Raw genomic sequence first — 26,298 nt, 5'->3', positions numbered from 1 at the left:
AAGTTACGTAATATATCTTGATAGGATTGTGACCGAATCCCAAAGGATTGTGACATCAGGATTCTGATCGAATCGAAAGTGGATTCTTATCTAATTCCGAAAGAGGATTTTGTCAATCCGAAAGGGATTCTGGCCGATTCCTAAAGAGGATTTTAACCGCATCCCGAAGGAAATTTTAACCGAATCGAAAGCGGAATCTAACCGAATCCTGAAAGGATTCTGACCAACCTGAAAGAGGATTCTGAGTTTTGACCGAATTCCGGAAGGAGTTCTGATTGAATTCGAAAGGGATTCTGATCGAATCTCGAAGGGATTCTGACCGAATCCCAAAGAAGATTCTGACGAATCCAAAGGGATTCTGGCCGAATCCCAAAGGAGATTAATTCTGACCGATCCCGGAATTCTCGAATGAGAGGATCTTGACGAATCCGTAAGATTCTGATCGAATCCGAGATTCTAACCGAATCCGAAAGAGGATCTGACCGAACTCGAAGGGATTCTGACCGAATCCAGAAAGGATTTTGACCAAACCGAAAGGGATTCTGACCGGATCTCTGACCGAATTCCGAAATGGGATTCTTATGAAAGAGATTCTAACCGAATCTCGAGGGATTCTAATCAATCTTGAAAGGGATTTTGACGAACCTGAAATAAAATTCTAACCAAATCCCGAAAGGAGATTCTGATTCGAATCTGAAAGGGATTCTGACCGAATCGAAAGGATTCTGACCGAATCCGAAAGGGGATTCTGACCGAATCCCGAAAGGCGATTCTGATCGAATCCCGAAAAGGGATTCTGACTGAATCACGGAGGTGATTCCGACCGAATTCCGGAGGGGATTCTGACCGACTACGAAGAGGATTCTGACCGTATATCGGAGAGGATTTTGGCCGAATCCCGGAGAGGATTCTGACCGAATCCCGGAGAGGATTCTGAGCGATCCGGAGGATTCTGACCGAATCCGGAGAGCATTCTGATCGAAACCCGGAGAGGAGTCTGACCGAATCCCGAAAAGGGTTCTGACCCTATCCTGTAGGGGATTCTGACCGAATCTCGAAAGCGGATTCTGACCGAATCTTGAAAGGGGATTCTAACTGAATCCCGAAAGGGGATTTTGACCGAATCCGAAAGAGGATTCTGACCGAATCCCGAAATGGATTCTGACCGAAACCGAAAGGCATTCTGACCGAATCGAGAGTCTGACGAATCCCTAAAGGATTTGACCGAATCCCGAGAGGATTCTGACCGAATCTCGAGGGATTCTGACCGAATCACGAAAGGGATTATGGATCCCGAAAGGGATTGACGAACTCGAAAGGGATTCTGACGATCCCGAAAGGGAATTCTGACCGAATATCGATAGGATTCTGACCGAATCCGAACCTGAATATCCTGATTAAAGTTGCATATCAATAAAAGCCGGCATTGGTGTTGAGCCTTTATGGTTTTGATTTAAGTTGTTTGGTGTTGGCTACGCTAAAATTACCTCTTAGCATGGTTCTGAGTCTTCGAATCCCGCACAGGATTCTGTTCGAATCCTGGATAGAATTGCTGCATACCCAATGAGATTCTACTCAAATTGTCCTAGGATCCCGATGATTGCTCCAATCCCAAATTGGGCTTATGTTCGAATCCAAATGGGAAAATTCCATCTAGAATTCAAGCAAACCCCATCCGGAATTCGGGCAGAATCGCATATGGAATTCGAGTAAATCCAGTGCGGATTTGGAGAAGAATACTATCCAAGATTCTGATGGGATTTTGATCGGATCCCGGATAGATGTTTGATTATGGATGGATTCTGCTCGAATCCTCGATGATATTCTGCCTGAATCCGATGAGATTTTCTCGTATCCTTGATGGGTTTCTGCTCAAATCTCAGATTGGATTCTGCTCGATTCCTGAATAAGATTCTGCTCGAATGCTGATGAGATTGGACTGGAATTCGAGTGGGTTTATTTCAGATAGGTTTCATGGTTTATTCTGGATGGATTCTGCTCTAATCCCGGATGGAGTTCTGACAAATTCCGGTTGGGATTCTGCACAAATTACTATTAAGATTCTGCTCGAACCGGTTGGATTTTGCTCAAATCCGCTTGTCGTTCGAATCCTGGATTAGATTTTACTCTCGAATTAGATTACTCTCAGGAACTTACCAAATTCCCCATTGAGAATTTCTGGAAAGTTTCAAATTTACCTTCTGGGAAGGGGATCTTCAACAATTTCCTGGGAACTTTTAAAATTTACATCTGGGATCTTTCAAAGCTGTCCTTTGAGAACTTTTAAAATTTTCATCTGGGAACTTTCAAAATTCACTGGCATGACGAAATTCCTTTTCAGAATTTGTTAATGCTCGGCTGGAATTCAAATTCAAGGAACTTATTTTTATTTTATTGTTTAGTGTTACTAAATTTGCTAAAACTAATTCTAAACTGTCTTTCCTGTATCCCATTCCAGCTCGAAGAGAAAACCATCGAACTGAGGGTACCAAGGCGCAACTGCGGGCTTGAGTCCACAACAGCAGCAGATAGTCCGGTAAGTCTGTCGTCTGGTTTCAGTCCGGAGCACCATCCATCATCATCATTCTTCGAGCGCCGGATACCGTCATCGACCGGTGGCACCACCGGTTCCAAAGGTCCCTCGGTGGTCAGCACTTCGGCCGGTGGATCGTTAGCCATCAGCATCGATCCGTTCTACCCTGAACTCCAACTTTCCCCAGTTCATCACCACCAGCTACATCACCATCAGCAGCAGCAGCGTGAGCTGACACTAAGGCTATCCCAGAGTCAGGTTCAACGCCCAGCCGAAGGCAATGACCCGCTAGCCATGGATGAGATCCTGCATCATCTGAGAAATGACGCAGGACCAGGCCGAACGGACTTGAGTGGCAGCAGGATGGTGTCCGGAAACGCCAAGACGAAGAGCCAAGATACCACTTCCGAACTAAGGGTTACGTGGGCCAAAACCTCCAACGGAAGAAATTTCCTGGCCTCGCAGCAACGTGGGGAGAAGAGCTCTTCTTCCCCATCGGCGTCGCTAACAAGCAAGTCGCTGAACAAGAGCACCGGAAGTTTGAACATGAAATCGACCGGTCCGAGCTCGATCACAAGCAAAGACAAGAAAGACGCGAGTCTTAACTGACCCGATTCGGCCTGAGCTGGCGCTGGATACATCTCTCTCGAAAAAGCCGCAGTTCCTCTATTCCATCTTGCTGGGGCTGGCTCGCCAACGGTGCTAAAAGCGACCATGGCCACAGCAGTAAGCAGCCTGCCGCTTCCGAAAGCGAAACGGGACCTTACCGACAACGCGGAGTGAAGAATCTGGACTCACTCTCCCGGTTCCAGTCGGGGGCTTCCGCCTCGACGGGTAATCTGAGTAAGTCCAGCTCGAAGAAGGATTTGAGCTCGAGCTTTACGACCGGGCAGTTGCGCGACCGGAAACAGAGTGCTAGCGCTATCCGGCGCGTCAGTAGTGCTTCCATCGGGCGGAATCGTCGTTTGCGGGTGCCGGAGAGCAGAACATCAGCACAGTAACGGTCCCTCCGGTGGGGGAACGACCGATAGCGGGTCAAGTGGTTCCGGGGAAAACGGCAAGGTACGAAACATTCGTTCGACGTTCTGGAATTGGTTGAAGATCTAAATTATTTTGTTGACGTTTTACGTTTATTGATGTGAGTCTTCTCATCTCAAAGCTGAATATTTTCTTGAAAAATTGTGTTCCTTTTCTAAAACATAGTTCGTGAGTAGATCAGATCAGTTTTCGATAGTGCTTGGTGATATTTTTCCCCATAACTTGTTTCGTATCGTATCTCTGAACTGAAACGTGAAATATTGATTTCTTACTAAAAAGAATAAATCGAGTGCGTGCAGGGTGTAAATTTAAGGCAAATAGGAGCTGTTATCAAAAATAAAGTGATTTCATTGGTTTCCGATAGAAGCGAAACGAACCGAATTTAGCGCATCTAGCATAGATACACTCGAAGTGAAGAAGAAGAAAAATGATGGCCTTATGCACGATCAGTGTTGTTGTTCTACCATTACTACTTCCGGTTTCTAAAACTGGACATTCGTGTGTGTTTCTAAAAGCTTCTCTGTTCTACTCTGTTCTACTGTCCTAACTGATGAAAGTTGAACCCCCTCATTCGTTAGTTTTTATGTTTTCCACTAACATTTTCCTACTACTTAATTACTCGAAATATTTAAGTATTTTAAATATTAAAAAAACACATTGAAACACAAACGGAGAAAACACACCCGGCCAAAAGTATCGGTGTGATTGGCGAATCGCACTTTAGCACACAAATACTTCACTAACTCATCCTAAATGAAAACGGCGCTGCCATCATCATCGGGTAGACCCTTCAAGACCACTCATCGAGCTCCAACAACCCTCGAGACCTCAACGGGTCGAGCCGGCATAGGCGATTAACGGCGGGTAACTCATAAATATCTATCGGATGGCATGAATCCTTTGGTTCCAAAACTTGAACGACGACATCAAAAGCCTGCATTCGAAGGATTTTTACATACCCAAACTAAAATACAAAACTCTGTTAATAGTCACATACACACATAATTACACAGCAGATTAGAGCAGACACTCAGACTCACTAAAAGAACATTGCAGCGCGCAAACTCACCCAAAAATAGGTGCCACGAACAAAATGTAACATTTTAGTCCAGAGCACCCTCCGCGGACGGGAGGCACAAGCGTTGGTTGGGTTGGTACACACTGCTAGGCTACAAGAGTTCCGACGAACTTTCCCCCACAATTTCTTCCGTCGACGACCGTTTGCCGGATTTTTGTGGTTCTACTGTTTCTTCTTGTTTCGTAAGTCATGTTATATTTTTTTACGTTTTTTTTAGTTTCTATTTTCATACATACACCTCATCGTTCTTTTTAGTTCTTGTTTTTATCCTTCTCATCTTCTCATCGACACACCATGCTTCTTTTCTCTGGCGGTTTGTAGTGGCGTAGTTTGCCTTATTATTTGCGGGTGCTTTTTTTGGTTTCGTTTCAAAATTCAGTCAAAATTTTAGAATTTAGGTCACCTAAGCTTGAGGTAGATGGGTAGCGTTTGTGCTTGAGCAGTATTTCTTCACGGCTTCCGTTATATAGTTGTAGCTTAGAATTATTGTTCTCATTTTAGTGGTTTCATGCTGTGCATATGTAATTGTCAGTTTTATCCGAAAAATAAATTTAGATATACGGTTTCATGAAACAGTGAGTATTTAATCCTTTTCTTAAAACGTTAGCACGTTTATATTGTTATAATGTAATGATATTGAAAACAAGTTCAAACTTTTTCATCCATTATAAAGCTATTGGTTTACTTTAGCGACATAATTACAAATCCAACTATTGAAGATTTGCCTTCACTTTTTGCGCAACTCTATATAATGGATTCTGGCTCAACAATGTTGGATTGCAACTGAGCCTAGTCTTTAAGAAACTAGCATGTGTCGGTCAACTGTCAGTAAACAAGTTTCTACGTGTTTTAAGCTGGCTTACTGCCAGAATAAAACCATAGGAGAGGTTTATCTTTATAACGTGTATAGCTTTCCAATTTTATGGAGATCGAATGTATCGAAGCTAGAATCGAACAATTTCAATAAATCTTCTTTGGGAAAAGGCATCTCTTAAAAACGCGGTGAATTTCTCTCGCTCATCTTGGGAGGCTGTTCGCTTTAGCCTTGATCTGGTCAGATTCCTATAGACTTAGTGTAAGCGTGCTAGCAAAGTAGGCAATTGCCACTAACGCCCAAACTGGTTACGCCCCTTGGTGACCGACACCGTTATTTTTTCCTTAACAATAACTCCAATCCAACATGAAAACCTTGAGTCGTACAGACGTGGGCTTCAATAAAGCTGTTAGTTTTGTTCACTTGTTAAACTGCCTTCGTTATTCGAGTCATTGACTATTAAAAGGTTATGGGCACCATTACATGCGAGAGTCGACACAGGAATACCATATTAATATTTTAATTTTTCAATTTCCAAGATATCTGCTCTTTCAGGTAATCCCGCTATTACTTTTCATTTTCAAGTCAGTACATTCCAAGATAAATTTCTAGATAATATCATTTGGCTTTCCAAACAGCTTCGAACAGAACAGCATTGATATACGGCTCCATTTCTCTCCGATTTCGTTATATCATAGCTCAACTGGTCAGTCTCAAGTGCGTACATCGCCAAAGTGGCTTCATGAAATCTCAACATGTTTTAATCAAAATCAATGCTCGCTGGACTTAGAAATTTTCAGATCGTAAACCATATTTTCCCGTTAGTCTTCCATACGCATCTTGTAGTTTCACAAACTACAAAACATAATTTTCGGTCATTATTTTCAGACATTTCCACCGATCTTCCAGACGCGCATTGTAATTTTGCAAACCACAAACCACTTTCTTACTGTCTTCCACGGCGAGGCTTTTTTCGGATGTTCTTCAAACCACAAATCATCTTTTTCCAGCGGTCTTTCAGATGCAATTCACCATTAAACCATTTTTCGACGCAGTCATCGAGACGCGTCTTGTGATTTTGCAAAACCACAAACTATTTTCCGACGGTCTTCGAGATCGTTCTTGTGATTTAGCAAACCACAAATCATTTTCCTGACGGTCTTCGAGACGCGTCTTGTGATTTCAGTAAACTCACAAACCATTTTCCGACGGTCTTCGAGGACGCGTCTTTGTGATTTCAGTAAAACTTCACAAAACCATTTTCCGACAGTCTTCGAGACGCGTCTTGTGGATTTAGCAAAACTATTAAACCATTTTCCCGACGGTCTTCGAGACGCGCGTCTTGTGTGATTTTGCAAACTGAAAATATACTTCAATTGTCAAGCAATTTAACCACTTGAATTCTAACTCACCCTCATGAAATCAGGCGACAGGATCAAAAAATAGGACTGGCAGGATCGCCAAAATGTGTAGCCCCTAAATGACCGGAACGAAAGCAGTGACAGCGACTCTCCGTGGATGCGTGTGCACGTCATGGAGGGTCTGACTAGAGAGAGAAAAGCTATGCGCTTGTTGCTCGCCGATTGACACACTGATGATGTGAATCTATTAACACACGCTGAAGGCACTCTTTACTCAAACCCCACACTCAGCAAAAGAGATGTGGAAGGCGCTTGAAAATATAATCGCGAAAAAGTTCATTGGCACTCTGTGAATTTAGCCTCCGGAAGCAGTTAAATCGATTGAAGCTAGAAGAAGGAAATCCATGGCGCGAGCCCATTTATTAAGTTTTCGAAGATCTCCATTAGGCAGTTGAAAAGACCGCAGGTGCAAAAGATCGATAAAGCAGATGCAGTAATCTCTTTATTTCAAACTCTTCCGGATTCATATGGACCCATTAGGTAATTTGCTTTAGAAAATCTCGCTGAGGAATATCTTTACCCTGCACAATGGCTTTCAAGCAACGTTTATTATTGGCGGAGGAAATGGAAGCAAAACTGAGCGTCAGGTAGATGGTAGGGAAGACTTTAGCACAGCAGCAGTTCTTTCGGGACAAAAATTTGTCAAGTTCCCAAGTATGATCCCAAGAAGTTTCAGGAAAATGCCACAGATGCGGAAAGCGTGGACATTTCAAGAGAGACTGCATGTCAAACGGGACAATGAAGCAAATGTTGCAACAGAAGAACGCGTATTGGATACAGTAATCGAGGTACACCCCTTCACATGGAAGACGCACTTCTGGTCACGGAGCTACGAGACAATTCCTATGAGTAGCTTGCTAATGCAGGTGTGGACGTAATGTTTTCCGGTCCAGTAGCAGTGCTCAAGAAAGAAGGACAAGTGATAGCAATCGCGAAGATGAAAGGTGGACTGTACGAACTTGAAGTAGATTTGACGAAACCTTCTGCGAACGTCTGCGCATCAAGTTCGAACAATTTGTGGCATCGGAGATTAGGACACCTGAGCCAACATGGTATGGAAGTGATGATACGCAATGATCTGGTCAAGGGCATTGAATACAAACCAGAAAAGTTAGGTTTCTGTGACGTGTGTGTCTGGTTGAAGCAGTATTATGATCCATTCACAGTAGGCTTCCTGGCCTTCTCTTGAAAGTAGGCTTCCTGGCCTTCTCTCTGAAAGTTGGCTTCGGGCCTCTTGAAAGGAGGTTTCCGGCCTCTTGAAAGGAGGTTTCCGGGTTTCTGAAAGAATGCTTCCGGGCCTCTTGAAAGGAAGCCTGGCCTCCTTGAAAGGAGGCTTCTGCCTCTTGAAAGGGGAAGCTTGGCCTCTTGAAAGGAGGCTTCCGGGCCTCTTGAAAGGAGGCTTCTGGGCCTCTTGAAAGGAGGCTTCTGGGCCTCTTGAAAGGAGGCTTCTGGGTCTCTTGAAAGGAGGCTTCTGGGCCTCTTAAAAGGTTGCTTCTGGGCCCCTTGAAAGGAGCCGACCCTTTTGAAAGGAGGCTTCCGGGCCTCTTGAAAGGTGGCTTCCGAGCTTCTTTGAAGGCTTCTGGGCCTCTTGAAAGGAGGCTTTCGGGCCTCTTAAAAGAAGCCTTGCGGGCCCCTTGAAAGGAGGCCTGGCCTCCTTGAAAGGAGGCCTGGCCTCTTGAAAGGAGGCTTCCTGGCCTCTTGAAAGGAGGCTTCTGGGCCTCTTGAAAGGGGGCCCTGGCCTCTTGAAGGAGGCCTGGGCCTCTTGAAAGGAGGCCTGGCCTCTTGAAAGGAGGCTTCCGGGCTTCTTGAAAGGGAGGCCTGGCCTCTTGAAAGGAGGCTTCGGGCCCTTGAAAGGAGGCTCTGGCTTGAAAGGAGGCTTCCGGGCCCTTGAAAGGAGACTTCCGGGCCTCTTGAAAAGTGGATTCCGGGCCTCTTGAAAAGAGGCTTCCGGACCTCTTGAAAGGAGGCTTCCGGGCCTCTTGAAAGCAGGCTTCCGGAGCTCTTGAAAGGAGGCTTCCGGGCCTCTTGAAATGAGGCTTTCGGACCTCTTGAAAGGAGGCTTTCCGGCCTCTTGAAAGGAGGCTTCTGGGCCTCTTGAAAGGAGGCTTCCGGGCCTCTTCAAAATAGGCTTCCGGGCCTCTTGAAAGGAGGCCTCCGGGCTTCTTGAAAGGAAGCTTCCGGGCCTCTTGAAGGAGGCTTCTGGGCATTTTGAAAGGAAGCTTCCGGGCCCCTTGAAAAAAGGCTACAGGGCCTCTTGAAAGGCTTCCGGGCCTCTTGAAAAGGAAGCTTCCGGGAATCTTGAAAGGAGGCTTCCAGGCCTCTTGAAAGGCTTCCGGGCCTCTTGAAAGGCGTCCGGGCCTCTTAAAAGGAAGCTTCTGGGCCACTTGAAAGGAAGCCTCCTGGCCTCTTGAAATAAGGCTGGGCCTCTTGAAAGAAGGCTTTCGGGCCTCCTGACAGGGGGCTTGGGGCCCATTGAAGGGAGGCTCGAGTCTCTTGAAAGGAGGCCCTGGCCTCTTGAAAGAAGGCTCTGGCCTCTTAAAAGGAGGCTTCCTGGCCTCTTGAAAGAAGCCTTCCAGGCCTCTTGAAAGGAGGCTTCCAGGTCTCTTAAAAGGAGGCTCTGGGGCTCCTGAAAGGAGGCTCCCTGAGCCTCTTTGAAAGGAGGCTCACGGGCCTCTTGAAAGGAGGCTCCTGGGCCTCTTGAAATGAGGCCCTGGCCTCTTGAAAGGAGGCTTTCCTGGCCTCTTGAAAGGAGGCTTCCGGGCCTCTTGAAAGCGAGGCTTCCGGGCCTCTTGAAAGGAGGCCTGGCCTCTTGAAAGGAGGCCTGGGCCTCTTTGAAAAAAGGCTTCTGGCTTTTAGAAAGGAGGCTTCCTGGGCCTCTTGAAAAGAGGCTCCTGGTCTCTTGAAAGGAGGCTTCCGGGCCTCTTGAAAGGCTTTTTGAAAGGAGGCTTCCGCCTCTTTAAAGGCTTCCTGGACCTCTGAAAGGGGCCTGGGCCTCAAAGAAGGATTCTGGCCTCTTGAAAGGAGGCCTGGCCTCTTTAAAGGCTTCCTGGACCTCTTGAAAGGGGGCCTGAGTCTCTTGAAAGGAGGCTCTGGCCTCTTGAAAGGCTTTTGAAAGGAGGCTCTGGGCCCTTTTAAAGGCTTCCTGGACCTCTTGAAAGGGGCTTCCGGGCCTCTTGAAAGAAGGATTCCGGCTTGCAAGGAGGCTTCCGGGCCTCTGAAAGGAGGCTTCCGGGCCTCTTGAAAGGGGCCTGGCCTCTCGAAAGGGGCCTGGCCTCTTGAAAGGAGGCCTGGCCCTTGAAAGGCTTGCGGGCCTCTTAAAAGGAGGCTTCCGGGCCTGTTGAAAGGAGGCTCTGGCCTCTTGAAAGAAGGCCCAGGCCTCTTGAAAGGAGGCTTCTGTTCCTCTTGAAAGGGAGGCTTCCGGGCCTCTTGAAAGGCTTCCGGCCTGTGCAAGGAGGCTTTTTCGGCTGCTTGCAAGGAGGCTTCCTGGCCTCTTGAAAAGAGGCCTGGGCCTCCTGAACAGAGGCGTCTGGGCCTCTTGAAAGGAGGCTTCCGGGCCTCTCGAAAGGGGGCTTCTGGCCTCTGGAAAGGAGGCTCTGGGCTCTTTGAAAGGAGGCTTCTGAGCCTCATGAAAGAAGGCCTGGAGCCTCTTGAAAGGAGGCTTCCTGGGCCTCTTGAAAGGAAGCTTCCTATTAAAAAGAGTCTCCTGGGCTCTTGAAAGGAGGCTCTGGGCCTCTTGAAAGGGGGGCTTCCGGGCCTCGAAAGGGGGGCCTGGCCCTCTTGAAAGGAGGCTCTGAGCCTCTTGAAAGAAGGCTCTGAGCCTCTTGAAAGGAGGCCTGGGCCTCTTGAAAGGAAGCTTCCTATTAAAAAGAGGCTTCCGGGTCTCTAGAAAGAAGGCTTGCCTCTTGAAAGAAGGCTGGGCCTCTTGAAAGAAGGCTTCCGGGCCCTTGAAAGAAGGCTCGGGCATCTTAAAAGGAGACTTCCTGGCCTCTTGAAAGGCTTCAGGGCCTCTAAAAGGAGGCTTCCTGGCCTCTTGAAAGGAGGCTCTGGGCCTCTTGAAAGAAGGCTTCCCAGGCCTCTTGAAAGGAGGCCTGTTCCTCTTGAAAGGAGGCTTCCGGCCTCTTGAAAAAGGCTTCCGGGCCTCGTGCAAGGAGGCTTGGTTGCTTGCAAGGAGGCTTCCTGGCCTCTTGAAAAGAGGCCTGGCCTCCTGAACAGAGGCGTCCGGGCCTCTTGAAAGGAGGCTTCCTGGGCCTCTTTGAAAGGAAGCTCCATTAAAAAAGAGTCTCCTGGGTTCTCTGAAAGGAGGCCTGGGCCTCTTGAAAGGGGCTTCCGGGCCTCTTGAAATGAGGCGTCCTGGCATCTTGAAAGGAGGCTCTGGCCTCTTGAAAGGGGGCCTGGCCCCTTGAAATGAGGCGTCTGGCTTCTTGAAAGAGGCTTCCTGGGCCACTTGAAAGGAGGCTCTGGCCTCTTGAAAGGAGGCTTCTGGCCTCTTGAAAGGAGGCCTGGGCCTCTTGAAAGGAGCCTGGTCCTTGAAAAAAGGCCTGGCCTCTTGAAAGGAGGCTTCCGGGCCTCTTAAAAGGAAGCTTCAGGGCCTTTTGAAACCTCCTTCTGAGCCTTTGAAAGGAGGTTTCCAGGCTTTTGAAAAGAGGCCTCCGGCCTCTTTGAAGGGGCTTCTGCCTCTCAAAAGGAGACTTCTGCCTCTTGAAAGGAGGCTCTGAGCTCTTGAAAGGAGGCTTGGCCTCTTGAAAGGAGGCTCTGCCTCTTGAAAGGAAGCCTGGACCTCTTGAAAAGAGGCTTTCGGGCCTCTTGAAAGGAAGCCTGGACCTCTTAAAAAGAAGCCTGGCCTCTTGAAAAGAGACTTCCTGGTCTCTTTGAAAGGAGGCTTCCGGCTCTTGAAAGGAAGGTTCCGGGCCTCTTGGAAAGGAGGCTTCTGGACCTCTTGAAAGGAGGCTTCCGGGCCTCTTGAAAGGAGGCTTCCGGGTCTCTTGAAAGGAGGCTTCAGGGCCTAAAAGTAGTCTTCGAACCTTTTGAAAGAATGCTTCCGAGCCTCTTGAAAAGAGACTTCTGAACCTTTTTGAAAAAAGGCTTCCGAACCTCTTGAAAAGAGACTTCTGAGCCTTTTGAAAAATTATTTCGAACCTCTTGAAAGAAGGCTTCCAAACCTCTTGAAAGGAGTCCCCAGAACCTCTTGGAAAGAGGCTGCCGATTTTCTTGAAGGGAGCTTCTGAGCTGCTTATGGTTCTTCCAACCCGAGCAGCACACAAGTTGCATATAGATCACAGTAACTTATATGTGACCAGATTCAGTCACAATTAGGTTGCTGCAATCATTTTCACTTGACTTGTGTTGCTGGGGAAATAGTTTTTAAAATTCAACGACGTGTAAAATTGCATTCGATATTCAATTAAGTTTGACTGAATTTTACAAGCAAGAGCAATTTATATTTATTTCGATTTAAAAGAACAGTAAGATCGATTGATTGTTACGCTTATTTATGTGCATTAAAATACATTTAAAACCACAACATATTTTTATCTGTGAATGCTTCCGAGCTACTTGGAAGAAGGCTTTCCGAGAAACATAGGATGATACTCCCAATCCTCTTGCAACGTGGCAACCAAGCTATTCGAAAAAAGCCCTCATGCCTAGATTTTAGTTCAGAAGCATATTCTTAACATATTATTGAGTAATTCTCGCTGAAACCGGGCCACTATTTACACGAGGTTCTTAAAAATGCCTATATTTATATTCTTTCGAAAACTTTTGGCGAGTATATTAAGGATCCGAGCTAAATTCTTCAGAAAGATGAGCCCCTCGTTAGTTATACACGAAATCATTTTAATGGATCCCTTGATTTTTGTCAATTCTTGACTCACCAAAACGGTCATAACTCCAACATTTCTCAACCGATCGTAGAGATCAGCATATCGTTGGAAAGAGGAAGAGTGTATCCTCAATTTGCAATAGAAGCAGCCATATTGAATTTAACTGCCATCTTGGATTTATTTTTGAAAACTATTTTCCGCTAGGTTCTCAGCCACCGATTTTGAATATTCATACATCGATGGAGAGTTTAGCTTATATTATGCTTTGTGTTAAAAAAATTTAAGGTGCATGTTTTTTCTATCAAATGTTATGTACGATTTACCGTGAGTCAAGAATTGACAAAATCAAGGATCCATTAAAATTATTTCGTGTATAACTAACGAGGGGTTCATCTTCTGAAGAATTTAGCTCGATCCTTAATATACTCGCCGAAAGCTTGAAAAAATATAAATTTAGGGAATTTTTAAGAACCTCGTAAATAGTGGCCTGGTTTCAGCGAGAATTACTCTCATTCAACATTTTTTTCGATCAAGAAGATTAAATTGAAGAGTTTTTTTAATATGTTAATTGAAGTATTATCCTTTGACCTTTTGCTCCTCAGCCATTCGTACACTGTGCTGGTTGTTGAAGGCAGGATTCAATTGACTTTGATTTATTGATCGCCATGCATATTATCTATTAATGCAAAGTAATGAAATAAAAAAATACACAAGTATCAAAACTTTATAAATAAGTTTTGATTGGAATTGTAATTCGTCCGCCATTACGGAGTTTTGTCCGAGGTACCCCCTGGGGCCACGAGACACTGAAGACGACCACACAGTTGTGGTCGAAATACGTATTTGCAAGGATATCGAAATAATTGGTAGAATTAAATGAAAAATACTTAACTCGTCTTAGACGGTTAAATAATTCATGCTTTACGTAATCCTATGTCCAACTGGCGGTTGTCTAGGATAGAACCTTCTACTTTTAAAAAATATCTGAGATTGCGAAATATTTTCTGAATAACTTTTTGTAGAACCAACATAAGCGTCTGGAAAAACATTTGTGGGAATTTCTGAAATAACGTGTCTGAAGAACTAGAAAACTTTCAAGATCATTTAATGCACAAGTCTATTTTGACACTGAACCGCAATCAACTAAAAAATAACCGAAATTACACCGCATGTGAAACAGCGAACCACGTGATCACGTTGACAGGAAAACGAGCACTGCAGTACTGGCGGCTGCGAATGTCCGCCACATTTGCTGCCTTATCGGCCGTGTTCGGATAGAACTTCAACGCCACCCGGAATAAATCCTTCTGACGCGCAACATATTTCTTGGTCAGAAAATCATTGTTCACCGTCCAGCAGAGCAGACTCACCAGCTCGTGTTTCCCATTTTCTCGATTCTCGTTGCTGTCCAGCGGGTTATCTTCCAGTCGCTTCAAAATTCCATCGAACACCTTGTCGATCAGATTTTGATCGTTCAGTTGATTCAGAAATCGTAACGCTCCTAGGAAAACCTTGAAGTTCTTCTCCAGCTTGGTCAGCAGCTCGTCCAGCTTCTGGTCCATCATGTGCTTGGTGTAGTTCCGGATGCTGTCGGTGCTGTTCATCTGCAAACGCTCGAATATCAGTTCCGCCACATCCTCGTACATACGACGGGTCCGTTCGGCGATTTGTCGCTCCAACTCGGCCACTTTGACCTGGAGCGCCGTCATCCGGTCGATCATTTCACCTTGCATCTTTGTCAGTTCGGTTCCGGATTGTTTCTCGAAAATGTCTCGACTCTTGACGATTTCGTTGAGCTGCTGCTCGAAGGATTGCTTCAGCTCGGAAACCTGATCCTCGTGGATGGCGGATTCTTTCATCTGAAGGATTTCTGTGGCCACTGTCTGCAGGCTGTGGGTGACGTCTCGCAGCACGGGGCATTTGGCGAGGGTTTCCTCCGGGAGGATCTCATCCAGCGTTGTTTTGGCAGCCTTTTGGATGGCGATTTTGATCGAGTCGAGATCGTCATCGGTGACGGAGCATGATCCCGGGTTTGAGTGGGAGTGTGCTCCAGTAATAAGAATTATAAGAGGAACCACGATTGCAAGCGATGCTTCCATAATGGTCTTCTAATGTGTATAGACTGGATGTTTCTGCCGGTTGAAATGCTGCTCTGAGAGATATGTTTGATTTTTTTCTCTGGCCGATTGTAACAAGTGTTTTGTATTTGCTTACTAACAATTAACTTATCTTTCCTCTACTCGCAATGTGAATAAATAGATCTTTTCCATACTTGAGATTCTCTTGTCAACAGCTTTGATATTTTTGTAGAGGCGTGTGACAATGTTTTCTGAGATCCAAAAACTACAAATGTTTCGGGAGAGTAGAAGTATACCTCGTTAGTAATGCCATTAACGTATACTAATACCTAACGTATGTATGCCTACGACACGCACTCGTATTTCAAATATGTAGCTTCTTTCGGAAAAGAGAGCAAACAGAGCGGAAAAGAGAGAAACATGCGAATACCTTCAGAGGTGTGCACCTGGTCCAAAAAACGTCGGCGTTTTCCGGGAAATTGTTTACGGAAATTCTTCAAAACATTAGAACACATTTCTACAACGTCATACTCAATTTATTTATCGTCCGCCTATCCAAAAGCCTTCGCGATACTTTTCGGGTAGCTATTGCTGCACAAGGTGCGGCTCTTAACGTCCGCGCAGTCCTTGCAGCCCTTCTCCATCGGGAAGAACAACTTCATCAGGTTGAATATCCTCTGATCCTCGGCCACCGTCCCGTAGATCGTATCGGCGGTGAACTTCCAGCACAGCAGATTTACCAGCGAGTCCTTGCCGATCTCCACCTCTTCCGGTACGGCCAGCTTCAGTCTGGTCACCTGATCGATAATCGTGTTGAGCACCCTTCGGCCCAATATTTTATTCTTTGTTTTCTCCACGTAGTTCACCATCTTCCACAGTACCCAGCGATCGGTTTTCAGCTTCATGAAAAGATCGTGCATTTTGGTTTTGAACATTATTTGTGCATAACTGTCAATCGCCTCCGTGTCGTTCATCTTCAACCGTTCGAATATGTACTCCGTCATGTCGGCGTACATCTGCTTGGTTTGCTCTTCGATGTCCTGCTGCAGTTTGGCCATCTCGACTCGCAGCATGTTAATCTTGTCAACCATTTCCCCTTCGGCCTTGACGCTGTCCTGGTTGGTCTGTCTCTCGAAAATGTCCTTATTTTTCGCGATTTCGTTAAGCTTCTCTTCGAAGGACTCTCGGAGCAGATCCACCTCCGCATTGGAGACGCCTTGCGACTTCAGGACTTCCATGTCGGTGGCTACGGTTTTCAGCATCTCGGTGAAGTTCGTCAACATCGGACACTCGGCAAGGGTTTCGTTGGACAGTATGGGATCTTCGGAAGATTTGGCACTCGCAGCGCTAGAGATGGCTGCCTTTAGTTTGCCGAGGTCTTCTTCCGTTAGAGAGCACTTGTTGGTTACATCTGAATCTCCCTCGGGAACTGGATGGGAGGTGATCAGAAGAACTGGCGAAACCAGAAAGAAAATCAAGTTGTACAAGAGAATCATGGTTAGAAGGTTATCCACTACACGGCAAACTTCTAATGGCTTTTCGCTTATATGTGATGGGTTTTAACACGTTTGAAAGTCTGAACCACAATACATAAAATGATTGCTGTTTTGCAAACGTAGAAGAAGTCGTTATACAACCTGTTAGTTGTAGATTCAAGCTCAAATGAATCAAACCATGAGCAAATAAAAGACAGTTGTACAATCATATTACATTCGTTAAACACTGCCAGCCATATAATTTCGAACATTTACAATATATTAGGGATTTCATAATCGTTTCTCTGATTCTAGTAGAACACTTACAATCTGTGCCCACAGTTTGGAGTAAATTAAATTCGCATTAAGCTGGCTTGTACCAAAAATATATATCTCATTCCTGGGACAGTTGTGGAACCACAGGGGCATACTTATGAAGTATACATGAAAATTTTCTCAACTGAATTTTATGACGATTAGTACAGATATGTAGTTATACAAAACCCAATATCCAGCCCACTATAGTCTTCCACTGCTTTTGTTCGTTTATTTATGATCATTGAGAAAATTACAATCTTTGTTATTCTTGTTTTGATTCCATTATATTCTTGGAAGCTTTCTAATGTATCAGAATAAATCCACATTTTTGCCCCATGCGCGTGCAGTTATGACCGTTACCGGGAAGCTTTCTTTACACGGCTTTCGTGCTTCTATTTCTCTCGTCGTAATGGCATTGTCCCTAGCTTCGGGATAAATCACTTTAGCAAGCTCGTAAACCTGTTTATGCTTCTCCCTGTAGATTTGCTCCAGCAATCTGTTATTTATCACCCAACAGAGCAGTGTTGTCAAGTCGTACCGGCCAACGTCCTTCTGGTGTTCGTCTTCAACGTCCAGTCGCTTCAACCGCTCCAGAATGGCATCAAAAGTCTGATTGATAAGTTTTCCCTCCATAGTATTGTTTATGTGTCGTAGCGTGAAGAAATACAAACGATTGATTGTGTTATTTTTCGAACTATTCTCCATCGGCTGTTCAACAGTTGCACTTTCCAGATACACATTTGATGCGAACAGGAGAAATACTACCGCACTGAGGTACAATCCCAATGCAACCATTGCTGAGTAATGACAAGAAGCAGTATGGGTTACGAAGCCTTCCATGGTTGGTTTTTATGCCGCTAGCGGAAAACTATACTGTGCCGGTCGTTATCGAACGATGCTCATTAATCTTTCGACAAGTATATGTCAGCCTATGTACACATCTGGTGCCTTGTTCTAAGAGGTGATGCAATTCTATAACATTAATCAGATCTTCCGGAGCAGAAAGATGTTCATCGTTAAGCTACAGAGAAATAGACGTCTCACTTAGAACAAAATGCAATCATAATCATCGTAACGGAAGCATTATCGCCCATTATTTACTAAGTGCAGTGTGTGTGGCCAAGCAGCAACCAGATGGCGATAGTGTGCAAACGTCAAACACAAGCAAATTCGAAAAAAAGCGCCATCGGAGGCCGATTGAGCACCTACAAAAAAGGAATCAACCGTTAAAATGGTGAACGATGGAACATGTGTTGAGTGAGACGTCTGTTTCTCCGTGGTTAAGCTGTAAGCGCTTCTAGATTCTACAATTGTTTCTGTACTGATAAAAAAATCAAACTTTAACGGATGCTGTTCATTTGGTGACTGCTGTTGACAGTTTTGTGAAAGCCTTTTGTTGGAAACTGTACAAATTCTGCTAGCTGACGTACGGCTGCTACTGAAAAATGTTCCGTTTGGCAATCGCTTGAAGATAGCGAAAGGATCATTGTTGTGAAAAACTCAGCCCAAATGCGACTGTCAAACGCATTAGCTGCGTTCGAGAGTTGCTAATCAGTTGCGTCCGTTATGATCGTTACCGGGAAGAAGAAGGCTTCCGAACCTTTTAAAAGTAGGCTTTTGAGCCTCCTGAAAAGAGGCTTCGGAGCCTCTTAAAAGAAGTTTCCGAGCTTCTTGAAACAAGGCTTCTAAGCCTCTTGAAAGAAGGTTTCCGAGACTCTTGAAAAGATCTCTCCGAGCAGCTTGAAAGCAGACTGTCGAGCCTCTTGAACGAAGAATTTCTTAAATTTGGCATCTGAGTATCTTTAAAGGAGGCTTCCAGGTCTCTTGTAGGGAGACTCCCAAGCCTCTTAAAGAGAGCCTCTTGAAAATAGGCTTCTGAGCTTTTTGAAAGGAGGCTTACGAACCTCTTGAAGAAGGCTTCCGAGCCTTTTGAAAGGAGACTTCCAAGCCTCTTGAAAGAAGAATTAATAGCCTTTTGAAAGAAGGCTTCCGAGCCACTTAAAAGGAGGTCTCCGTGCTTCTACAAACAAGGCTTCCGAACCTGTTCAAAGAAGGTTTCCAAGCCTCTTGAAAGGAGCTCTCCGAGCCTTGAAAGCTGACTTCCGAGCCTTTTGAAAGGAGGTTTCTGAGCATTTTAAAAGAGGCTTCAAAGTCTCTTGAGGAGATACTCCCAAGCCTCTTAAAGAGAGCCTCTTGAAAGAAGGCTTCCCAGCTCTTTAAAGTAGGCTTCCGAGCTTTTTGAAAGGAGGTTTGCGAGCCTCTTGAAAGGAGACTTCCAAGCCTTTTAAAAGAAGAATTCTAAGCCTCTTGAAGTGAAACTTCCGAGCCTCTTGAAAGTAGGCTTGCGAGACTTTTGAAAGTAGGTTTACGAGCCTCTTGAAAGGAGCCTTCCGACCCTCTTGAAAGGAAGCTTGCAAGCCTTCTTGAAAGAAGCTCTGAGCCTCTTGAAAGGAGACTTCAGAGCTTCTTGAAAGGAGGCTTCCGAACATCTTGAAACAATGCTTCCAAGCCTCTTGAATGTAGGAACTTGAGCCTCTTGCAAGGAGGCTTCCGAGCCTTTTGAAAAGAGGCTTCCGAGCCCATTGAAGAGAGGCTTCCGAGTCTTTTGAAAAGAGGCTTCCGAGCCTCTTGAAAGGAGGCTCCCAAGCCTTTTGAAAGGAGGCTCCTAAACCTCGTGAAAGGAGGCTTCCAAGTCTCCTGAAAGGAGGCTCCCAAGCCTCTTGAAAAAAGGCTTCCAAGTCTCTTAAAAGAAGTCTTCCAAACCTCTTGCAACGAAGCTACTGAGCTTTCCAGAAAAAAAAAAGCCTTCACGTCTCTCAAATGGAGGCTTTCGATTATTGTTTTAGTTCAGAAATATATTCTTAACATATTATTCAACATTTTGTCTCGATCAGGTAGATTGCATTGAAGATTTTTAAAATTTGTTTATTCGACGTTTTGTGCCTTTGATCTTTTGTCCCACAGCTCTTTATACACTGTGCCGCTTGGGATAATCAGGATTCAAAAGTCTTTGATTTACTGAACGCCATGCATATTATGTACAATACAAAGTCTTAGAATCAAAAATTATCAGAACTTTATCAAAAAGTTTTTATTGAAATTTTTACACATCCGCCATTACGCATTTTTGGTTTCAAGTACCCCCTAGGGCCAGCGAAGGTACCCCCAAGAATACGTACACCCTAGGTTGAGAACCGCTGCTATAAACTATCGAAGATATTGCTATAACTGTTCAAGTTTTTGCTGAAAATAATCAAGCTTCTAGTTTTGGGAAAATAAAAGCACGTCTGGTTTCTGCTGGAAACTGTTAAAGCATAGATATAATTATCAAGATGTTGGGGTCAGTGCAAATTAGTACTCATTTTATGGTTCCAATGTACTAAGCTTTCCAGTACCCAGCGGTACCCAATGAAACAAAGCAACCTCACCTTTCAATTAGAATTAGTTATAATTTCCTGTCGTCATAGTTTCAGAATGAATTGTTTATTTATTTTAATTGGTGAAATGCGTATCGTCTCCTGATTTGAATTTCTGATTTTATTTAACATTTTTATTTCATTTTAAATCAACAATAAGACGATATAAATGGGGCGCGACTGACTTATAATCTGTAGCATATATTTCACTGGGAAGTTCAGTAGATAACCAAATTTAGGCGGAGAATGTGGCTTGATTACTGGCTTTTCGGGTACGGAAAATTAATATAATCAAATCCGGCTTTTTATGAAACGAACACATGCTTACATTCTAGCTATTTATTCGCCAATTTGGACATTCAGTATAGAGACGCGATGCGATACATTTAGGATTTACTTGTGCTCGGTGATCCTGTTTATCTTGGTGCCTAGTTTGGTGTGTAATGGCATCGTCGAGTGGACCCGTGTTTTTTTCATCTACCTACTGGGTTCATTTACCGATCCAGTGTCCGGGTCCGCAACTCGTTCACCGGGTCGTCGGTAAGATTACCTGCGAGTGGAACTCGTCACCAACCGACATTGAATTCGCTGTTTTAGGGCGACGGTGGATGTTTCCGGCGAACAGTGCCGCGTTTGAAGGCCTAAAGAGCTAACGTGTTGACGAACTTGCTGCTCGATTCGCTTTTTCGGCAACAACCTATAATGTTGGCAAATAAAACCCATTATGGATAGGGATTTGCGGGACTCGCGGCTCGGTATACCGGGTTCGACGGAGATTGGGCTTTCGATAGTATACGACAGAAAATATGCTTTCTTTGCACTGGAATGGTCATGATAGTGTCAACTTCTGTCCGCATAGAGCAGAAGACGCTCTTCATTGGCGGGTTTGAATCGTATGGTTGCAGGATTGTCAAGCTTGTCTAGGACTGATTCAGGTCTCGGACACGTCTCTCCAACGATCAACCGAGATAAGGCTTAAGGTGGAACCAACAAGCTACTAAAATGTATGTCTGCAGTTGAAAACTAGGCAAAAAATACAGAAAAAGTTTTTGATAATTGGCAGGAATTACAACCAAGGAATCTTTATCTCAATCAATCACTGGTGGTCTACTCAGCCATATATCGGGAATGATGTCTTTGGCATGTGTATTTTATAACCATGTTCTCTAGATGTACAAAGAATCAAACAATAAAAAGCAGATAGATTCCTCTTTGCTTTCCCATGCTGTTCTTCATTATACTTTTATTATTATAACCTGCAGAAAATTCCCAATAATTTGATTATTCGTTACATTCCCTTACGGATCTGCTCATGATATCAGGAGCATTTCGTGTACCTGCATCCACTCATTCGGAGTAGGACAAATAAATGATATTTATCTTAATCTATACTGCCGTGAATCGCATATTTGTCCCATCTTGCTGGGTTTCCTATTCATATGAAACAAATATACGATTTACGGCAGTATAATGCTAACAGCTAATAATAATCAATTGTTCGCTTGTATGATTATATTCTCAATCCAGTTGAAAACCGGAATTGGGGGATAGCGAAGTTGGATTTTCTCACAATCCGTACGTTAAACCTAACTTCGAAGTGGTGCGCTGTTTTCATATCGCGAAGAGCTATTGTAAACGGCTTTGAAATCAAAATTTTGATCCGTGATTCTACCACACTAAGCGAGTCCAAGACCGTATTTTTTTTTATCAGCATGCTTGAGGAAAATTTTATTTTGTTGGAGATATTATTGAGCTGAAATAAATAAAAATAACTATTAATAGTTCAATTTCAAGCCAGAGTTGGATATTCAATGGACACTTCTGTTGAAAAACGGCTTTAATTTTTGAATGTTGTTTTTGTTTGATGAAAAATATATCTGGTCTACTGGCTATGACGCCAGTTCTAAATCGCGTGCTAAAGGGGTTGTAAAAAACTACGTATTGGGTACCGAGGATTGCCCATAGCTTACGAAACTGGAACCATAAAATATTCACCAGTTTCATATTGATTGTTGGTTAAAGCTTCTGCTGAATGGTCTTCAACCTTATATGTATGATGTTGGACTTGTATCAAGCTATTGCTGGAAAGTAGTTCAGCTTCTGTTGAAACCTCTGCAAAATACCGCAAGCAGTTTCTGTGAAAAGCTTCTGTTGAACTATTCAAGCTACTACACTAATCTGATCAAGTTGATTGTTTTAACTCTTTGCTTGTAAGTTAATCAACATATGTACTCTAAATGAATATAGTCTCAAAGTAGGATCCCAGTTCAAAACCTGTTCGTAATTGCCTATGCGTATTGCCCGTAAAAGCCTATTCTAAGAAGAAAAATATATTTTTTTAAATGGGGAAAGCCTAAAAAATTTGTTCAGCCGTTCGAGAGTGTCAATAATTTTAGTCTAGTTCTAAGTGGTGGGATGTGTGATGACTTTGTTCGATCGAATTAATCAGCCATATAGGACTCCCAAAATGCTACTTCCAAAGAGCTACTCGAGAAACCTACGCAAATTGCGAAGTCCGTGTGTTCGCTGCTACTATTTGCGTCATTCTATCATCCAATCAAATAAAAATCAAGTTACAAAACTCCTGTTTCATCTGTACCATCAACAATACAGTTACGGCAATTCAGAAACGGTAGTACATGAGGTCCGTCAACTTTACTCTAAACCGAAGCTTGGTCCAGCTTCTCAGAAGAAAGCGGATTGTAGTTGCTGTTCCTGTAAAATCCGCTGTCACCACTAACGAGCATTTACACATACAGACGTGAACTACTTCGGACAGTTGTTATAGTGAAAGGGGGAAGATCTAACGTGAAACCGTGGCAACACGCGTGATTCACCTAGGAGTCGCCTACACACTGCCTACGGAGTCTTGTGTGCGTCGCTGGACATCGCCAGTCGATTTATTCATTGATAACGATACAAATTTTCAAGGAGTCGATCAAGTACTTCAATACCAAATAATCCACAAATGCACCAATGCCAATAAGAAATGGAATATCATACCCCGGAAGCACCGCACATGGACGGAGGTATGAGAACGCTTGGTACAAACTGTCAAAAAAGCTTTGAACGGAGCGTACCCCGAAAGAAAAACTGGACAACGAGGAGTTGCATACATTGGTCATGGATGCTAAAAGCATCGTGAACTCAAGGCCTCTGACGTACCTACCGCTCGAGGCCGATGAAACAGAGGCGCTCACCCGTAAGGTGTCGTACGTTCCATATAAATAAAAAATGATTTGTATAGGAAAAATCTTACATGGAGGGAGGGAGGGTTGAAACACCCAGAAAAATTGCTTACGTAATTAGTGTACGGCCCCTAACCATTTCTTGCTATTAGTATTGGTATTGAAGATAAAGTATACGAGTTAATCCAGCTCCTGCTTTAGGTATGCTGGATGCGACGGTTGACGGAATACTTGCCGGTGATACGTCGGCAATCGAAATGGTTTGAAACACGGCCGTTCAACTACGCTTAATTAAGAGCAGAGTGTAAAATAATAAAATAAAATAATGTTACTAAGGAGATGACGTTTGCTGATATTGATTTCGGTGTTGTTTTGGTTGGAACTACTGTTCGCCAGACGGTTGTACAGACTGAATTGGTCAGACTAACTTGGGGCGAAGTCAAAGTTGTACAATAGGTTGGAGCGTGTGTGGGGCCCCACAGAACGAAGGTTGAAAACCACCCCATCAGTGTGGTGGAGACGCATGGTCGTCAATGCGACCAATCAGTGACTTGCGTGGAGGTAGTGAGACGAACCATTTCGTACGGGTGGTAGGGGTCGTCATTGTGACCCAAGCAATGACTTGCACGGTTGGAATGTGACGAACTTTTTTCGTCGGTGCGGTGGAAACGCACAGTCGTTAGTGTGATTTTTTCAGAGTTTTGGGACCAAACCCGGAAGCATCATTTCGCAAAGCACACGTCAATTTTCATCCGTGCCGTTTGATGGTGCGTGCGGGTAAATGTGGAGGTGACCTTGGGCCACCCCTTCCGCCTAGGGGCCCCAGGTATGGCAATTTAACAAGCAGAATCGATGGACATTTCACCGGACGCAGACTCCCGCGCTTCATGGATCCAGACAACACGTCCGGATCTCTGCAGGTCCTGCGAATGCGGATACGGATAATGGATTCAATAAACGATTTCCGGCACTGTCATCCCGGAGTTCGTTAATTTTGGATGTCAAGATGTTCCACAAGGCACTTTAATCCGAATCCGATGAGGTGTTACAAGTGCTGGCACTTCGGACACACCAGTAAGCGATGCCCAAGGAACGAACAAATCTCGCTTAACTTTTCAAAAAGACCTAAGTAACATTTTTTTTCATGAATTAATTTAAATATTGCCGTCAATAGACCAATATGAAAACTTTTGATTGCAGTACTCAACCTCATAAAAAATGTTACTTAGACAAAAAGTACTTTCGCCAAGATCATCAGAGCTGGTAAAGATCAAGAAGTCTACAAGCTGAAAAAGATCATCGCCAAGCTGCAAGAAGGAAAGAGTGCCGGCAAACCATCCGTGAATTCCTTGATGGTATGAAGTCTGAAGTCTCCGTTCAAGTTGCTCGGAAGCTTCCTTTCAAGAGGCTCGGAGAGTGTAAAATAATCGATTTTTTTTGATGATGTCCACCTTTCTTCACTTGTCAGCTCACTTCCAGACACATTCATAGTCGGCTCTGGACTGTCAATATTCAGTTGAATATTTATGCACATTTTACAAATTGATAAATTATCTGAAATCTGAACACGTTTCAAATGATTAAATCATTAAATTAATGTATCACATAGAACTGAATCCGATTTTCATCCGCGAGGCACTTTCAATGATAAACAACAACATAAACAATGCTAATTATGTTTTTTTCTACACACAGTAAGCACACTCAGTGACAGTCAAATGAATGAGTTTGTGGAGTAGTCATCTGACTATGTCATTCTATGTTTTGAATAATCATGCGATGTTTGTCCAAATTAGGACTGAAGTTGCTTCATGAAGGTGAATATTTTATCAAATATATTGTATTAACAATATAGGTCACGTCGCTCTTCCCCATACATCGAAATAGAGTCAGCCTTATACTAATGACACACTGGTGGTATAAGTACCATGGTACAAGAATCTTGAAATGAGTACCGTATCGATTATTGTCTTTATCAAAGATAGTCTTGGAATAATTTTCTTGTCCTCTTGTACCATGGTACAAGTACCACAGGTGTGTCCTTAGGGTCTGTCTCATTTGGAGAATTAAACTGAAATTAAACTTAAAAGTGACACTTCAATAATTATCGAATAACCCTGCTGGCAGAGCAAGATTACTTTTGACAGATATAGAATCATTTTGCATCGATGTCTTATTGGAATTGCTGGGTAGCAGCAGCCATTCTTATAACCGGGTTATTTGCTTATTTTCGAACTGTCACTTTTAAGTTTAATTCTCCAAATGAGACAGACCCTTAGTATTACTAGTGAGTACAGCACCATCTGGTATCTGAAATGGTCGATAAACTTGTTTTGGCCATAATCTTTTAAGCGTTTAGATGTGACGTTTCTCCTGAAAAAGTTTGTTGACACTGGTACAGGCTATTCTCATTCTACTCATTTTTGAGTAAAAAGTAATTAAGTCAAAAAAAAAACAGTTACCTATTTTAGGGTAAACATGCTTCTACGGGTCTAAAAGTCAGACTAGAATTCGCCCAGATATTTTTGACCTTGGGTTTTGTAAAATGGTTGGAAATTGAAAGATAAATCCAATTTTCTGACGGCATTTTATCCATTTAGTAAGGTACAATGAAATCTTTTATTTTTTAGAACTGTAAAACAAGTTATGGGTACAAAAAATCCAAAAATAATTTGTAGCTTTTTGACCTAGCTATCATATTGATGCGATGCGTAGTTGATGAGAACGGATGATTTGGCCATACAAGGAAATTCATTTTACTTTTAATGTTGTGGCACCTTCTCGTTCAAACAGCACCTTTGTCTTTGCCTTATTGCTTTAGGTATTGTCGGCGTAGCACCAAATTAGAATTCGGAAGTCGGGACTTCCGAATCGAACTTTCTTCCGAAGTTTTATCTATCAAACTAATTGATGCGTTGTTTATCGCATCTTTGGGCGAATCCAGCGCAATACTTCCGGAGTTAGGTAAATTGCCTGTATCTGTATAAAAAGCGTACTAAATTTGTTCCGGATATACAATATTGAATCCCACATGGTGTACTGTTTTGATTTGCAATGAACCCCGCTCCTGGAGGAACTGGTCGCAGTGGCACACCATAATAGAAATAAAAAATACCA

General features: G+C 43.8%; 3 protein-coding genes and 1 pseudogene across 4 annotated transcripts; 1 reads left to right on the top strand and 3 right to left on the bottom strand.

The window, feature by feature from the left end:
- Positions 1-26,298, top strand: part of LOC134207182 (uncharacterized) — a 64,213-nt pseudogene that overhangs the window by 25,617 nt on the left and 12,298 nt on the right.
- Positions 13,791-14,839, bottom strand: LOC134212499 (uncharacterized). Of its 2 annotated transcripts, XM_062690445.1 has the most exons (2): positions 14,077-14,839; positions 13,791-14,013 (listed from the first exon to the last, which is right to left on the bottom strand). In XM_062690445.1, the coding sequence occupies exons 1-2, from the start codon at positions 14,803-14,805 to the stop codon at positions 13,867-13,869; spliced, it is 876 nt and encodes a 291-aa protein (XP_062546429.1). In that variant the 5' UTR covers positions 14,806-14,839; the 3' UTR covers positions 13,791-13,866. The 2 variants fall into 2 exon arrangements, with proteins under 2 accessions (XP_062546429.1, XP_062546420.1); XM_062690436.1 differs by having other exon boundaries at positions 13,791-14,839.
- Positions 15,311-16,387, bottom strand: LOC134212493 (uncharacterized). Its single transcript, XM_062690424.1, has one exon. The coding sequence runs from the start codon at positions 16,278-16,280 to the stop codon at positions 15,336-15,338; it is 945 nt and encodes a 314-aa protein (XP_062546408.1). The 5' UTR covers positions 16,281-16,387; the 3' UTR covers positions 15,311-15,335.
- Positions 16,793-17,417, bottom strand: LOC134212492 (uncharacterized). Its single transcript, XM_062690408.1, has one exon. The coding sequence runs from the start codon at positions 17,415-17,417 to the stop codon at positions 16,887-16,889; it is 531 nt and encodes a 176-aa protein (XP_062546392.1). The 3' UTR covers positions 16,793-16,886.

The sequence above is a fragment of the Armigeres subalbatus genome, chromosome 1 (assembly GCF_024139115.2).
Source record: "Armigeres subalbatus isolate Guangzhou_Male chromosome 1, GZ_Asu_2, whole genome shotgun sequence".
Taxonomy (NCBI): domain Eukaryota; kingdom Metazoa; phylum Arthropoda; class Insecta; order Diptera; family Culicidae; genus Armigeres; species Armigeres subalbatus.
The sequence above is the reverse complement of the archived record's forward strand: the minus strand, read 5'-3'. Positions and strand labels throughout refer to the sequence as shown.